General features: G+C 42.4%; 1 protein-coding gene across 4 annotated transcripts in view; it reads right to left on the bottom strand.

Moving 5' to 3' along the window:
- Positions 1-17,249, bottom strand: part of Mthfs (methenyltetrahydrofolate synthetase) — a 28,815-nt gene extending 11,566 nt beyond the window's left edge. The window contains exons 1-3 of one of the 4 annotated variants that reach the window (XM_005366634.2): positions 17,049-17,125; positions 14,015-14,119; positions 13,040-13,301 (exon numbers count right to left, since the gene is read on the bottom strand). In XM_005366634.2, the coding sequence (XP_005366691.1) occupies positions 13,040-13,247 (208 nt within the window). In that variant the 5' untranslated portion in view covers positions 13,248-13,301; positions 14,015-14,119; positions 17,049-17,125. Of the gene's footprint in view, positions 1-13,039; positions 13,302-14,014; positions 14,124-15,276; positions 15,366-16,727; positions 16,894-17,048 lie in introns of those variants that run through there. The other 3 variants (XM_026788999.1, XM_026789000.1, XM_005366633.3) reach the window with 3 other exon arrangements.
- Positions 17,250-17,609: the final 360 nt, after the last annotated feature.

Genomic DNA, 17,609 nt, shown 5'->3' with positions numbered 1-17,609 from the left:
GACTAGAACAACTTCTACTGCTGCGAAACTCAAGTTAAAATAAGACAATGCTATGAAAAACTGTCACCTAGGTCTATATAACATCCTTTACAATGAATTGTGGTGATTTTTTTTCACTCCAGCTAGCCTTGTTATCTGCTTCAATAAGTCTTTTTGGTATGTAAAAAACTTCATCTTGAAACCCTTAATGCACCCTAAAACCAGCTTGACAGCAAGGGGAAAGCAGAAAAAAATTTCCTAAAGCTTTACCTTCTATCAGAAATTCAACGGAATCAAGTCAATACATAGCCATTATTAATAACTTGATAAGTACAATGTCAGTCCCACCCAAGGAACTATAAAGAGCACGGGAAAGGTATATACCAATTAGGACTAACAACTTGCTCAGCTGAAAACACACCCAGGAAGCTGAGTGTAAGGAAACACCTAAACTATAATAGGGATGGGGTGATTCAAGTGCCAAGGCAATACACAGAAAGGAGATAATTGCATCCCACCGGCAAAGGGGTTAACTCCAGGAAGATGACATTAAGGAAGTGGGTGCTGGAAGAATTAGAACTTCCAGGGATCTGGAAGAGGAGCAGCAATGGCCTGTGATATCAAAATGAAACAAGAAAAAACATAGATATGGAGAGCTTGGCATGTATTCAGGGACAGTGATGGCTGCCTCTAGAAAATAAGATAGCAGGGGCATATATATGGACCATGTGGAAAAGTGCCTCCAGAGTCTAGGAAAGAAACCCACGAAATTATATAGTGAGAACCAGTGAAGCCCTTGGGCAGCTTGAAAGGAAAATCAGGAGAACATGAGTAGCCATGGAGGCCAAATGGAATCTCCAAGCAAAAGAAACTCCACCGCAAGGTGGAGAAGGCCCGGGACAAGTGAGAAGCATCTTGAAGATCATACAGAAACAGTCTAAAATCACTCCTGGCATTTAAAAATGCTACATTAACATATTCCTACATAAGCAAACACTCCTTATGAAAATGTAGTATTGAGCTCACGGCACTCCCACACTCCTGGGAGCATTCTGAAGGAAGGCTGAGGAGACGGTCCTCACTGGTTTGTAATCGGACCCCAGTAACCTGTACCCCCTGTACCCCACCAGACAAACTGACTCCTTTTAAGACCCTTCCACGAGCTCAGAAGCAGAAGCTTAAAGGAGTTCCTCTGCAGGGCACTTGGGTCAGCAGGGGTACAGCGGGTACTCATCACATAATGAGCGAGAACCTTCCGAAGCCTAGCAATTACATGTCTTACATCCCTTGACATATTTTGAAAAGATGCTGTGGGCTGGTTAAAGATGAAATATTTCTTTAAAATAGATATCATCCTCTGACTTTTCCTAAGTGTTCCCTTATTCGTCTCTAGCTATAACACAGAAGGAAATGGCATAGTTTGTCTATTATCCCATGCATTTATTTAAAAGGTAATAGACTCCTCGATAGTGTTTTTCAACACAGAACTAAATGGTTTGTATTATTTTGCTCGGATGCAATGAATAAGGCTATGTGCAGAGAGAATGTGGGAGTTATTCTACTGGCATTAGACAAGTACCAACACTGGTGTCATACGAGTCAGAAACGAGAGCAGAACGGTTTTCAAAGGTCACTCTCACATCCAGTAATTCCATATCCAGCCAGCTGTTTTCAGATGGTTCCACCTAATTGCACACTTTAAGAATCTAGCATTTCACTCATCACAACTGAACTGCTGTCTATATGCCCAAACACATGGACCAGCATTTGTCCCTTTCTCCTCCAAAGTGGGAATTCTATTCTGGATTATACATTTCCGTTCCCCATGATTTTGGTACCTATTTTTGATCAGTTTTTGAAGATGGAGAGTCTTAGAAACAAGAACGCTTGGCTGACTTCATTGTTCACTTTGTGACCTTGATGAACTACTTTCCACAGGGGCGCATTCCCTTACAAAGGTAAAAGACTGACTTGGAGACCTCCAGTTGACTCCCAGTTCAGTGATTCTCACTGCACTATCAAATGACTAAGGGTCATACAAATGTGGAGACTGTGGACAAAGGCCCTGCTTCAGCGCACTCCATCTGTGAAACACTGACATCTGCTGGACTTGGAGAAGAACGTGCAATTCATCTAAGAAACAATCCTGAATACAGCTGGCATTCCTCGCTTTGCAAAACAATCCTGAAACAATCCTGAAAACTACAGCTGGCATTCCTCGCTTTGCAAAACGTTCATCGAGGATACATGCTTCTTATCAAATCAAAGTTTCAATGTTTGTTTTCACCAAACTTGAGAAATAATTTGATTATAAAAATTTTTGAAACTCTTTTAGAGATTTGAAAAGTTGAGTCTATGCTGTTACGCTTTTTCTATACAAAAGAAATAATCACTTAAAACATAAGAGAGTAACCAGCTGTGAAACATTGTGTAGTCACAGCATGGGGGGAGGGCTGGGGGGAAAGAAAAGGGGGGGGTGGATAAAGACAATAATGACTTCCAGGTGCTATCTAGCAAAACACTCACACACACACACACAACATAAACACACACTCCCCCCCCCACTGAATATACATATATGCATTATATAAAAAGGAAAAAATCTGCATACAATAATAACAAGCATAAACTAGTTAAAATACACTTAAAATACATTAAAGGAAATGTGCAGATGCAAGGATGGGGTACAGGGACACACGGAGGATACTATGCTAAAAAATTCTGTTAACTCTTTGGATTTACTTGTGCCTTTATCTTATCAGCCAGTAATCCCATTCAATGTACCGCAGAAACTATTTACAAAAAAAAAAAAAAAGTTTTTGACAGAAGAACAAATATACCAAGACAACTTACTCTCTGAACGCTTTGAATATTGAAACATTAACTTTAAAGATTTATTTTACAATTTCTAATTTTGTGTGGGTAAGTGCATGTGAGTACAGATGCCTGTGCAGGCCAGAAGAGGGAGTTGGGCCCTTTAGAGCCGCCTGATGTGGGTACCGGAAACGGAGCTCAGGTCTTCCACAAGAGAAGTACCCACTCTTAACTGCAGAGCCATCTTTTTAGACTTGGAATAATGTAGCTTTAAAAGCCACCAGAATGTTTACACAGCTATCCTAAGACACTTAAGGGCAGCTCACCACTGAGATGTCCGTGTGTACACTTAAGTGTGTATTGTCTTTTTCCTAAATGAATCTGCTTATCGTTGTCTCCCCTCCCCTTCTCCCTCTTCACCCTACTCTCACAGTATTGGTACTCAAATGTATACTAAAAACTTTCCCAATAAAGCCCAACTCTATTTCAAACTGTTTGTCCTATAAATCTTTCCTGTGATGGCATCAAGAATATTGGCTTCACTGGAGTGGAGATCTCTGAGAGGAAATCCTCAGGTGGAGCCATACAAAGCTGTGTCTTCCTCCTCTTGTGGCTGTTGCCAGTTTAGGTGATGCCATTTATAAGCCCAGGAATGAAATTCACCTGAGTATACAGCCATAGAGCTTACTTTGTCCCCTACACAAAAACACAAATTATTTGCAAGTCTACAAAACTATGGCTGATAAGAACTGCTATCTACTGACCCAATACCATCCTATAATCTGTCTAAAAATATATAAATGAGAGAAAATTCCTGGGTTCCCTATATTTAGGCTTGTTATAGTTAAAGCCAATGAGATGTAAGGATCTGCAGAAAAACCTCCTGCAGTAGAGACAGTTAACATTCATCCAGTGCCATCAGCTCCGTTTTCCTTCTGGCTCACTACAGATGTGATGGCTGGATCCACAGAAGCCATTTCACAGTAGGAAAGCATTGCCAAGAAAATGGTAGCCCACACTTTCACCTCCTTAAACTGAGAGGCCAATGTCAACAACCACATGCCACTGAAAGTCTATTGTCATTGCATAAAAACAAGTAAAAGATAAGTCCCTTCGTTGTTTAAACTGTACTTTATAAGATTTCTGTTTCTTATAGTCCAATGCCATTATTCACCAGACTACAATAATCAAATATATTAACCAACAAAGAAATTTTTAATAAATTCCAAAAGTTCTAAAGTATTTGTGCCAATATTTTCTTACTCAAGGGGAATAGATAAGAAAATGGTTAGGACATATAATAATGTTAAATATTGCTTGGGTCAATGAAGCATCTAATACTATTAAGATAAATCAGTTAACAATGAGACCAAAATCATTTCTATCAAAATATTAACTACTATTACCTTTGTATTATAAATGGATGAATAAGGAGTAAAGAAATAATTACAGGTTAATAGCAAGGTCATAACAAGGACAAAATATTGATTGCTTGAATGATTTATAACAAGAGTAGGTAAGGCATAGATAACAAGGAGAGGAAGGGGAAAAGCAAGGAGCTGAAGGAAACAGAGGGAAGACAGAGACAGTAGGAAAGAAGAACAGGGAAGGAAAGGAAGATCCCTGGGGAGGGGAAGAAGAGCTGGGCATCACCTCTTTGTCCTTTCATATCCCTGTCCCCATGAGAAACTCCTCATAGTCCCTGACCCCAACTCTGAATGCTCAAGGACTGTGTCTCACCCAGCTAACCCCTGACCAGCCCTTTCCTCCTTAACCAATCACCCTTACCAACACTGATACTCCCCACCCCACCTATCCACTGGACCCCTGGCCCTCTACATCCTTAACCCCTCAGCATGGCAACCAGAGAAAGAAGTTAAGAAAATAAATCTATTGAACGAAGCACAGATGTTTCAATGTTCTCTAGAGTTAGACAAGTGGTTCTCAACCTGGAGGTTGAATGATGCTTTCACAGGGTCACATATCAGATATTTTGCATATCAGACATTTATATCGTGATTCGAACAGTAGAAAAATTAAATTTCTGCAGTAGCAACAAAAATAATTTATGTGAGTTCGAGACCAGCCTGGTCTACAAGAGCTAGTTCCAGGACAGGCTCCAAAGCCACAGAGAAACCCTTTCTCGAAAAACATAAAACAAAAAACAAACAAAAAAAATTATGGTTAGGGGATACCATGACATGAGGAACTGTATTACAGGGTCGCAGTGTTAGGAATGTTGAGATTCACTGAATTAGTTTACCTGCCTATATTATACTATGCTAGAAATAAAGTCCAGCTTTCAGAAGAAGAGATCATTCAATAACCACCATATATGGCTAGTACTTCATGACAACAACTAATATTCTTTTTTAAAAAAAATACCAATCTGCTAGCCTCACATGCATGAAGAGAAGACCTGGGTTCGATCCCCAGTATGGCATAAACAAGGAAGAGTTGTACACACCTGACATCAAAGTCCTTGCTAGGTAGACGCAAAGGAGCAGAAGTCTATAAGGTTAAGGCCATGACAATGGCTAGGATTTGAGAAGGAACTGGGCAGAGTGGTTCATAGTCAGTCTTAGCTTTGGAAGCTGATGTTCAAGATTCTAAGTGTAAGGCCAATCTAGACGATAGACTCCACTTCCCTCTCACCCAAAAGAAAGATGAAAGACTCCAGCAGTCAGAGAAGAAGGGTGACATTCAGTCGAGGTAAACAGATGAATGAAGGCAGCAGACCCAACCCCCCAAAAGAGAAGGGGGAAAATATGAAGCACCTCTTTTCTTCTTCCTTGCCATAGAATCTGGAATTAGTTTCTAGGCAATGAAAACGACTTCCACATGGTAGAGTAATGCTATGCTGAGGTAAGGTCACATTTGCAAGAATATTTAAAGAAAGGCAGCTAGTGAGTCGGCTTCATTACCCTGTGGAAAAGAATTCAGCGTCTGTTAAGGTCAACAAAGGTGAACGCAAACTCACTTACAGATAAGGTTTATGTAAAATCTCCTTTTACTCTGATTTTTCAATTAAAAAAAATTCTAACACAATTTCTAGGAAATACTACAATATATTATAACTAATTTTATTAATTGATTACTCCTTTTTAAAAGTCTGGGGCTTCTAATAATTGAATGTGTGCATAAACTTAAACTTAATCATAATTTTATGGTTTTACTCACAGGCAATAAGAAAGGAATGGGAAAAGTACTCTAAGAGCTTCAGGTTTACAAAGAAAGTTCTGCATCACCCGGCTTAGTCCTTTAGAGAAAAAGCAAGTGTTTAATAGCACATTAATGAATCATTGTGCCTAAACAGACATTCAGCAGGCTAACCCACTTGGCAAGGATTGACCGCAATCCCTAAGGGAAGGATCTTTTCACCTCAATGCACTGGGAGTTAACCAGAAGTAAATTACCACTTGGGAAAATCAGGATGTATTCTACAGTAGCTGCTACAAAAGATAAAACAGAACGTTCTGAAACAGATCCAGGGAAACCTAACAAGCGTGTACCTACCGTTCAAATTAAAATCCAAAGCTGACTTCTCTGTGCAAAACGGCTACAGAAAGAGATGAATTCATGAGCAGCTTGTGAGCTTGTGTGCAACAAGCTTGTGTGCAACAAGCTGCAGCTCACTTCCCAGCACGGCACAAACTGGGCATGGTGGCAGAGGCCTGAAATCCAAGCATCTGGATGGTAGATGTGGGAGGAGCATAAATTCACGGCCACTCTCGGCTATGCAGTGAGACCTGCCTGGGCCACCTGAGCCCTCACTGCAAAAGGGAGATGCACTAGAGTGAAAAACAGAGAACTGGGTGGCCTCCCACTCTGGTTAACTGCCTGTATGTCCTTTAAAAAGTCACTCCACCTCTCTGGGCTACAGCTAACTCACTGGAATACAGCGGAGAGTGTACAAGGATTGTAAGGATTTGGTCTGCTTTCTAATTTCCAATTGTTCTGCTTTACAAACTTCTAAATCTGAAGGAAATTTCCTCTCTGATCCAGGGAAAGAAGCCACCGCAACTGCCATCATGACAGAGAAATGTACAAAAGTGCACATAAAAACGATAGCTGTTTATTTTTAGCTAAGACAAGCTATTTCAAAAATTCAAAAAAAATCAATTAATAACATTTCTGTTGTATAAAGGAGACATTGTAAGACCAAAATTAACCTGCAAGCCCCACCTGCCCAAAGACTAGGCAAATTCCTGGGATGCTGGGAGTTGTACAAAGCTCTACAGAAAATATGGTGATTGAACAGATTTGTCCTTAAAAGGGCCCACAAGTCAGTACTTGGCTTGAAACTGTGGAAGTGGTTTTTCTCTTTCGAATCTCAGGATTAACAAGATGGCTATAAGTTGGTAAGCATACTTCCTGTAAGACAAAGGCTGTTACAAACCACATCAAATGCCAATCACATGGGAGCTTTAGCAACGTACTTCTTCGTTTAGCAAAAACTATACCGAAACCAAAAGTTCTCCTGAGCAGATGATAGTCATCTGCATGGCAGTGTCCCCAAGTTATCACCAGCTTGCTGAGAACGCTGTAGCTGTGACAGTCTGGCCCGGTTCTTGGGCCTAGGTGCCGCCCCAGGCTTTCAGTCTAAAAATTAACACATTTGTTTGACCTACAAAAGAAGAAATATGGCAGGTGTGTTATCTTCATCTAATCTGGGGCCTAGCAACTCAATGTACCCAGAGGCCAGTGTACCCCTGGGGTACAGAAAGAAGCATGGTGGAGTAGGTCACCTTGACACAAACAAGCTGTAACCACCTAGCAGGAACAAAGATCTAAAGAGAGAAGGTTGTGGTCATCCCTGCTGTCAGACAATTGAAACAGTCACCACCAGGGAACTGGAATTTCTCTAATAATGTCGTGCAGCAAGTAGGGAAAGGCCTGGTGCCAGCCAGAGGAGGAACTCTTTTCTGCTTGTCCTCTCATGAAGAACTGGAGATAGGTGGCCAAGCCTGGCTTATTGAGCCTTCTAGAACCCAGGCTTTCGACCCTAAACACTCCAGTAACAAAACTGCAGGTTTTGTTTCTCATCAGCCTTTAACACAACAAATGCACCGCGTTAACAGACCTTTAGCACGATAAATACGCAAGGTATCCATGCCAGTTCCCAGCCTCCACTGCAGATCTGCCAGCATCAGCAGCCAGAGATCATTCCGTGTTTCTCTTAACTCAGCGACTTTCCCAAGACCAGTCCGGAGAGAAGATACATTTCAAGACTATCTCCCAGGAAGGCCCTGCCCAAGCCAGGGATAATGTTGACATTTTACACATGATATAAGTTTAAAAATCACAGCAACTATAAAACAATTCCCATACATTGCTTGTAACTTTGAAATTTCAGATTTTCTTTCATGGTTATAAAGGACTGGTCATCTATTCATTGATATAAGCATTCTTTGAATTTATAATAAATACTGGGTTCACTTTGAGAAATTTCCAGTATGAATCAACATGTTGCTACAGTTGTTGAGGTCAGAGCACAGACCCTAGCAACCAGAACAAGTCAGGCTCAGTCGCTGCCCTCAGTTAGTCAGTTTAAACAGACAATAATAAAAAGCAGGGAAAGAAGATTAATCCAATGTGGCCACACTGAGAAGAAAAAGAAATAAAGAAATTCAATAAACTCTGCCCTACGCAATCCTTCTTCAGGTCTTGACATGAGATTTACATTTATTTTCTTGCATGTATTACTTATTTCGCTAGTTATTCAGTTAGTCATGAAGGAGGGCAACACATGCTACAGAACATGTAGGGAGTCAGAAGTCAAGTTGTATGAGTCTCCATATGGGTTTTAGGATCAAATTCAAGTCCTCAGCGTAGTGACAAGCAACCTTTACTCACTGAGCCATCTCGCCAGTCCCAACGTTTCTGTTTAAATAGCAGGCAAGAGTTGCATATAAATAAACAATCCCACTCAGGTTGGGGTCATTGCCCCATCACTGAGCCAGCTCTAGTCTCTCATGCAAGGTAGTCTGGAAAGTTGTCAGAACTGTGTGACATTTCTTCCTGGCAGACAAGTTCCTTCTCTGGCTGGCATGGGCTTCAGTTTTTTTCTATCTCCTGGCATGAGTTTTCTGGGGGAATTCCAATTGGGGGGGCGGGCACTGCTTCAGTAACCTGATAGCTGAAGAAAAGGCACTGCGTGTCTCCTTAGACCTCTCTTCATTCCTGCCAGGATGGCTATACACACTATAAACCATATGATACTAGGGTACCAGGGGTAGAGTATCTTAGACCAAGATCTTGGCCCCTGAAGAGATTAAGTGTACTAGCACAAAAAGAAATAATGAAGCATGGGGGATCAACAGTAAGCGCCAAGGATTTAAGAATCACAGAAGAAAAAGACTAGGATGTTGAGAGAGCCAGGAAAAATACTCAGCACTTAGTGGTGATGGCTTCGTCTTACTGATTCCTCATGACAACACACTGTATAGTATTTAATTGTCTATCATCCTACGTTACCCTGTATTCCCATGCATTCCCAACTCTGGGGTGCTTTCATATACTAAGTGATTTGCCCAACTGGTAAAGAAGTGAACCCAGATTGCAACTTGAAAGCCAGTGATCTCAGGCACTGAACTGCAAAATTCTATCCTGAAGAAATGGATGACATGTTCTAGCCTGGGAAACAGCAAGCCTCACTTTCACAGACAACTCGACCCCAGCCAAACAGCAGCCGCAGCAGCAAAGGCACCTTCACTGAGCACCTGCCATGCCCTTACTACCTCTTAGCCACTATCTTGCTGAAGCTCTGTAACAACCCATGGGCAGGCTTCAAGGGCTCCATGTCACACAGTGAGAAATGAGTAAAACTAGAGATCAGTTCTGAATCTCTCAATGCCCACTGTTATGAAATGCTGTCCTTCAGCAAAAAGAAAGGAACCAGAACGCACTGGGGAGGAGCAGGGAGCATGGGGAATACTAGTTCAAACAGTGGCCTGAACTTTGGAGTTGTCCAATGTCGCTGCTTTTGGCTACAGCAGATCAGCAGCAAGTACTTTCAGCCAGAGATATAGATGATCACAGTGTACAGGAAAACACCCAACAGATGGGTAAGCTGTGTAAAAAGGCAATTGAGAGGAATTAATAGGATGAGGGAACCAGTTTGAAATTCTCTCTAGGAGAAAAGATGTATCAGAAGTTAGAGACAAAAGATGGCTCGGCTTCGAAGCAGGAAAGAGAAATTTTACAAAGAGGGGCTGAGGAAATGTCTGAGTGGCTAAGAATGCTTGCTGCATAAATGTGAGGCCCTGATCTCAAACCCTAGCACCAATGGAAAAAGCCAGGTGTGGCTGTGTCTGTAACCCAGCATTATGAAGTGGAAGAAATGGGAGGATTCACTGGGGCCTGCGAGATGCCAGCCTAGTTCCAGACTCAGTGAGAGAGCCTGCTTCAGAGCAATGGTGTAGAGAGTGAGAGAGCAGGAACGCAACACCGTCCTGTGGTTTCTACTCCTGCACACGGGCATACACACTAGTCCACACACATATACACATACCACATGTATGTATGCACTGCATACTAATATACGGCAAGGAAAAACCTGATAATACTTGAAAATTACATGGTTATAAACAGAGAGACAAGAATAATTTTATGGACATAAGCTAGCTATGAACAGAAATATAATAAAAAGAATAAATTTAGAACTATGGAATTCAGGAATAGTGGGAACATCTTGATGTTTAACACAAGCTGACCAGGACAGCTCAGAGAAGAGGAGCTATGACAGGCAAGCAAACACCTGCCTCTGTGAGAACAAAAGGCTAGTTAACGCCACTACTATGGGAACTAAGTCTCCATCATGCTTCTCATAGATACTCAGCTCAGTCTGTGGGTAGCAAATTTTTCTCAGGTCAAATGAGCCTTTCACAAAGGTTGGAATATAGGATATTTACATTACAATTCATAAAAGTAGCAAAGTTACAGTTATGAAATAGCATGGTTGGGGTCACTGCAACATGAGGAACTATATTAAAGGCTTGCAGCATTAGGAAGGTTGAGATCCACGGGACTAAGTGTTTAATAATTATTTACCAGCCAAATGGCTATGCAAGTCTATAATCCTTGAAGGCTGAGGCAGGTGGATTGCGAATTCTAAACCAGCCTGGGCTATACAATGTCTGTCTTAGTTGGGGTTTCTATTGCTGTGAAGAGATGCCATGACCATGGTAACACTTACAAAGGAGAAACATTTGATTGGTGGCTTACACTTTCAGAGGTTCAGTCCATTATCATTATGGCGGGACATGGTGACAAGCAGGCAGACATGGTGCTAGAGACGTAGCTAAGTTCTACATCTTGCACAGGAAAAGAAAGTGGTCTGAGACATCTTTTGGGTATGGCTTAAGCTTATATGAGACTCAAAGGCCACCTCCACAGTGACACACTTCCTCCAATGAGGCCTTAGCCACTTTAACAAAGTCACATCTCCTAACAGTGTCACTTCCTTTGGGGGCCATTTTCTTTTAAATCACCACACCATCTCAAAACAAAACAAACCAAGATAAGATAACATTTTCACACATTTTGTGACACAATTCAAATTTCTTTAGCCTATCACAACTTTGTGCTGACTTTTATTTATTTGCATGAAACCTATGCCCACTGTCTTCCCAAAATCTTGCAGGTACCACACAGTCCTAATAAAGAAGGAAACGGGAGAGCTGAATGGGAACTCTTCTGAATGAGTGATTCTAGCCTCCCCCAAGGTACTGATCTGCTCAACCTAGAGGGGTATATTCATGGACCCTGCCCCCATGGTGCCCCTTTAAGACCATAAAATGCTACAGTGCAGTGCTATAAAATCATCACAGTCACCTATTTAAGTTGTGTCTTGGGTATTCTCACACAGACATGAATTCTTAAAATGTCTCAGAAAAATCAGACAATAAAACCATCACTAAACATTATAGGCAAGGGTCTGGTCTCCAGGATCTCAGAAATGGTTAACACTATGGGGAATCTGACTACTGACAGTGTCCTATCCATTCTCTTTTGTTCTAGAACAGCACATGCCACTCACACCTCAGCCCCACCAATTCAGCTTAGTGGTTGAAGAGGGCTGGAGAGGTGGTCATAGGCCCTCTTCCCTGATCATGGAAAACTAGTCAGAAATGGTGATGTACAACCCAGGCCGTGGGGAAATGAGAGTTAAGACCAGAATTTTATTGAGACTGTTAGAAAACTAGACTTGCTCTTTTCTGCTAAAAATTCTAGCTAAAAAGGTGATCTCCAAGTCCAAGCTGCCATGGACCACAGTAGACATGAAGCTATTGCAGATACAGAGTCACAGCAAAGACAGACTGACTCCTAAGAACACCAACCAATCCAGACACATTTAAGGCTGGCTGTTCTTTGTAGTCTTCAGTTTCTGCCCCAATATTATCCTACTTGTGTTTAAGCCAAGTTGATTAAGGTTGAATCAGGCTATAAATTCTCAATGGAAGGACTCCCAGATGATCAAATTGTCTAGGCAGCTCTCAGTTTAAATTCAATCAAGATATAGCCCCTCTATTTCATTTACCAGCTGGGTTGGTATGCTGTAAGCCTAAAACAACAATGCCTTGTGTGAACTTTTTGCTTGAGAACTCATAATTGCAACTGAGGGTACATAAGTTCACCCCTTTCTAAACCGAAATAACAGAAGCAAACCAGGAAGACGAGCAGACCACAAAGGCTGCAGCAAAGGCAATCTGACCTCCAATCAGCTCATCTCAAACAGGGAAGCTCACCTTTATGCTTCAGCACTGAACCTGCCGCATTCTAAACTGCTGATGTAAGTAAAACTGCACACTGAGAACGTGACGTTAGGAAGAAACAAACAGCGAGCCTGCCTGCTCAGACATTTCCACAAGCAACAGCAGAGATCTCTCTGCCTTATATCACAACTGAGAGAATCTAAAGTATCATACTCCATTTCACTGCGATGTGGGTTGCAAGTATCACGGGAGCAAAAGCCATCGGTGCCACAAACACGGCATGAATAAAGAGCAGAGGGTGAAAATGAATAAACCCATATTGGGAACGCACATTTCCAAGACCAATTCCTGAACTTCAATATTTTCAATATTCAGCATTCTTTTTTACTTGATACTTACGTTTGATGTATAAAACATTCAAAGACATCAATTCCCCCAAACTAGCCAAGCCCGACCACACTTAGTATCTAAGGTCAGAAGATATAGGCTGCATCTAGGTAAGTGTTTTGGTGTGAGAAACGAAGCCTTACCAGTGGATAAGGCCTCCTCCCGAACATCTCCTTCACTAGGCTGATGAATGTTCCAGGATGTTTTTGGAAGTAAAGAGATCTCTTCAGGTGATGCTAATCTCACCATGTCCATGTGATTGCTCTGGAATCGGTACCGAGGGATAAAGCAGATTTTGCCTTGTTTGAAAATGTCCTTGATTATCTCTTCTGTCTCAATTTCATCTTGCATGCTCAAAAAGATGGAAATTCTTTTGGAATTTTGATACTGACTGTGGGCAATCACCTAAGTGGGAAATGAAAGCAATTATAGTTTTTAAGACTATATTTTTCATAAACCAGAAACTCCTCTGACCAATTTCTCCCTTTCATCACAGCTTTCTCCAAGTAAAGTGATACAGTGAGTTCATGCTATGTTCTGATGCCTGCTTTTTATTTCAAGACTCAAGATTTGCAAATCTGATGATCCCTTTACCTCTCTGCTAGGCCTACTGTCTGCATCATTAATCATTAAGAAGACATGAAGTGGAAAAGTTGTCTATCTCCAGAATTCCTGAAGTTATCCCAGCTCCCAGTACATGACAGAGGATTTCTGGTTTATTTTCTCTTTGGAATTTGGATCTCACCCATTTTCCCAAACTTTGGATTATTGGGCATTTCTCCCATCAATTTTACCCGTTTAAGCCGAACCTTCCTGACCTCTGCAGAACCTTTTCTACATTTAGAGTGATACACAACTCAGCACTTCAGTCTATATGAGGTAAATCATAAGTGAATCACTGCTTCTGTGTCCTAAATAAAGGATTCTGAATCAGTTCACAAGCTCCCACAGAGACCATGCTTTATAACCGTCTCTTAGCTCTACCAATGCTACTCCATTCAAGAGGGTGTTCACAAAGTTCATTAAAATGGGGCCACGGGGCTCCTGGTATAAGAATCCTTATTTAGTGGAATCCCTCATCAGGCAAAAGGCGCTAAGTTTTAAACCTAGGAACTTACCCAGACTCAGAAGCTGGCCCTTAACTCCCTTTTCTTCTCCAATCCTTTTCTGCTCTGCCCTGTCCTCCAAGCTAAAGGAAGGACAACGCAAAAGCCGCTTACAGTCTGACTGGCAGGAAGATACAAGTAAAGAAAGCCAAGTTACATTTAATACAAAGGGAGAGAGAAGTCAAGCAAGGCATATCAATCAGGGCTACAGAAGAAAGTCAACCCCTGGTTTCTGAGAAGCTGTAAAGCTGTCAGGAGGCTGGGCAGAAGCAGAACAAAAGGAAAGGGGGCTGCCCAGATCTGGAGTAGGCCTAAGACTTTGACACCCTTTATTATACGAGAAAGTATTTCTCTTAATCTCTCTAAGGCAGAGTGGAGAGAACCAAGAGCTGAATAAGCAGTAAGATTCACAGCTGGAATTCATCGTGAGACTATGCCTATGCATTTGCCTGTCTTCCTTCAGCCCATCTACATGCTATTTGTTAAGAAGGGAGGATAATCTCAACAAAGAAGACAAAGAAGCAGAAATCTAAGTCCTGTAAGACAGAGGGAGGGAGAGACAGTATTTACAGACAAAGCAGCACTAAAATATGGACACAGGAGGAAAGCAGAATCCACTCTTCTCTTAGAATTCTAACCTGTGCCTACAAAAGCAGAGGGAATCTTGTAGCCAACACACTTGCATTCATAAATATGTGCAGATAAGAAAAACCAGGGGTTTCATTCAGTGGTAGAAGGCTTCACTACCATCTGCACAGGGAGACGAATTAGAAAAAAAAAAGAAGGAAAAATGTTCAGAGACACAGAAAAATGTTCAATCCAGACTTTTTACTTTCTAATTAATTTACTTTCTAATTCCTGAAAGATCCAAAGGAAAACTAGTAATCAAGATGTGGTGGTTTGAACACCATAGGCTCATACATTGAATGTGGTGTTCCCATTTGCTGAACTATTTAGGAAGGATTAGGAGGTGTGCACCTTCTTGTAGAAGGTGTGTCACTCAGGGTGGGCTGTAGAGGACATAAAGTCCTTCTACACATGGATGAGCAGGAGGGAAACCGGGATGTTAAACACTAAGGGTTGTCCTTTGAAGGAAGATAGGTATCATCTGTTTTCTGCCCCGGAGGCTGGGAATGATTTGATTAATAGCCTGGTGACCTCTGAACTATCTCTATCGTCAGACCAGACACGGTTCTCACACATTCTTATGTTGGTCTCAGTCACCCACTCTAGACCCTTATCTTGAGCCCTGTTTCTCAGCCAGTGGGACCCACCTTTATGGGAGATGTCACATGTGCTTCGCAAATGGGAGCAAAGGTGGTTAATAGCCTGGTGACCTTTGCACTATCTGGATGACCAATAGCACCCCAGATCTTTCCCAGACCTTTAACATGTCACATCTGGTCAATAAGACACATGTACCTTGGAAAGAGTTTCAGTGTAACCATGTCCTAATTATTATACACACAGGTTTGAACTAATTATCACCAGAAAACTTTCCCCCCAAATGTGCTGTGCTTAAACATGCCTAAAACACACTGACCTGTCTAGGGCTCTAGAAGCTTGAGCTAAAACCAGTCAGTGAGTTGTGCTGAGCCAGACTTCCTTGTTTGACGCTAATGACACTCTTCTTGCCTTTGGGATTACAGAGACCCCAAGAGTGGGCTTTGAGGTTTCAAAATCCGTAGCCCATGGCAAATCCAGTCTCTCTCTCTCTCTCTCTCTCTCTCTCTCTCTCTCTCTCTCCCTCCCTCCCTCCCTCCCTCTCTTCATCTTGTGGATATGGTGTAAGCTTTCATCCATGCTTCCCACCATGATTACAGACTAGCCTTCTGAAACTGTAAGCAAACCCCAAATAAAATGCTTCTTTTTTTTTTTAAGTTGCCTTGGTGTCTCTTCACAGCAACAGAACAGTAACTAAGCTACAAGATATAAAACTGGAAGTCATAGATGTTGCACAGAATGAGAAAGAAATAATTAAAGACTTGAAGTCAATTGAGCATTCAAATGGAAGTTGAAAATCTTTTAACTATATTAAAAAGTTGGGTCTAAAGAGATAGCTCAGCAGTTAATGCTCTTGCAGACAACCTAGGTTCAAATTCTAAGAGCACACACATGGGAGACTCACAACCATCCTTACAACCATTCCAATGGTTCTGACCTCCAAAGGCACCAGGCACACGCGCACACACACACACACACACACACACACACACACACACACACACACACTGCACATACATACATACATACATTCAGGCAAAACACACACATAAATGAACTAAATTTTAAGACTGCCAATCACATAGGTATTTTCTTTAAACATAATTTGAGGATACTCTTTAAAAAGTTGAGATGAAAAAGCACATAAGAAAGAAGGCAAAAGAAGGCAATAGATTCCAGATACAACCCTAACTCAGAAGCAGAAACCCAAGGGGTGACTGCGGATGCAGTTAACTCAAAACGTGAAAATTAATCTACCCATAGATAAACTCAGATTCTAGTTTTGCCAATAATATAGGAAGATGCAATTTAAAACTCCTAGAAAAACAGACCCAAATACAATGTACGGTCTAAGTATGTACAAACAAAATATAACACATTTTTGAACAGCTATATCACTGAGCCTTATCCCTAACGCTACAAGTTTTCATTCTCCCGCTTCCTTTGCTACATCTTATCTTTTTCATCTCTATAATCCCAGTACACAGCAAAAACGGCTTACTGCTAGGTATTAAACGCCTGTGAATGAATTAAATTTAAACCGAAATCTGCAGGCGTGGTTCGACATTCTCTACATCTACTAAAGCTTGCGGCAATGCTATCCACCACAGCAAAAGAGCTCGGCTTGAATGAACAAGCCTGCCCTGAAAAGCTGCGGCGCTACCCACTGGATGTCCGCCAGGAGCCCTACCGGGCCAGTCCAGAGGTGCGAGCGCGCGCCCACGAGGACGCGCACGCAAAGGGGGGGGAGAGGTGCGCCTGCGCAGACATGCAAGCCGAGCCCAAGCTTCCAGGCGTTTAACTCCCCGCAGCCTTCTCGCACCTTCTGGGTGAGGAGGTGAGACTGGCGCAGCCGTTCCTCCGCGCTCAAGGCCCGCAAACGCTGCTTCAGCTCCGTCCTGAGGCTCCGCTTGGCGCTGCTTGCTGCGATCGCCGCCATCACGTGGCAAGCACCGTCCCAGCCACGCCCATCGTCCTCGGCCGCCGGAGTGGGAGGGGACGGGGGCGTGGCCCCTGTGGCCCAGTAGAGGTGCGTTGACCACTTGGCCGTTTAAGCCGGCCCCCCACTTGTGCCTGCGAATGGCAGCGTGCCTTTGCGTCCTCGGCGTTTGTGCTGGTAGCCAGGTACCTTTACCCTCCCTCACAGCCTACAGAGGTAGCCGTGCTTCTGCCAAAGGTCTAACAAAGGCCGTTAGTTACCCTCGCGGACTCAGTACCCATCTAATTTCCTTAACGTGGAGTGCAGGGTTGAAGAGGCCTCCGAAGGGCGACGCAAGCCAGTTGGGTGCACATCATTGCCGGTGGACACTCGGCTCCTCCTGGTCAAAGTATAAAACATTCTGCTTTACCACAAAGTGCCTTTCTTCCCCTTTTTCAGTCATTG

Source organism: Microtus ochrogaster, unplaced genomic scaffold, assembly GCF_000317375.1.
Source record: "Microtus ochrogaster isolate Prairie Vole_2 unplaced genomic scaffold, MicOch1.0 UNK12, whole genome shotgun sequence".
In the NCBI taxonomy this organism is placed as follows: Eukaryota; Metazoa; Chordata; class Mammalia; order Rodentia; family Cricetidae; genus Microtus; species Microtus ochrogaster.
The sequence above is the reverse complement of the archived record's forward strand: the minus strand, read 5'-3'. Positions and strand labels throughout refer to the sequence as shown.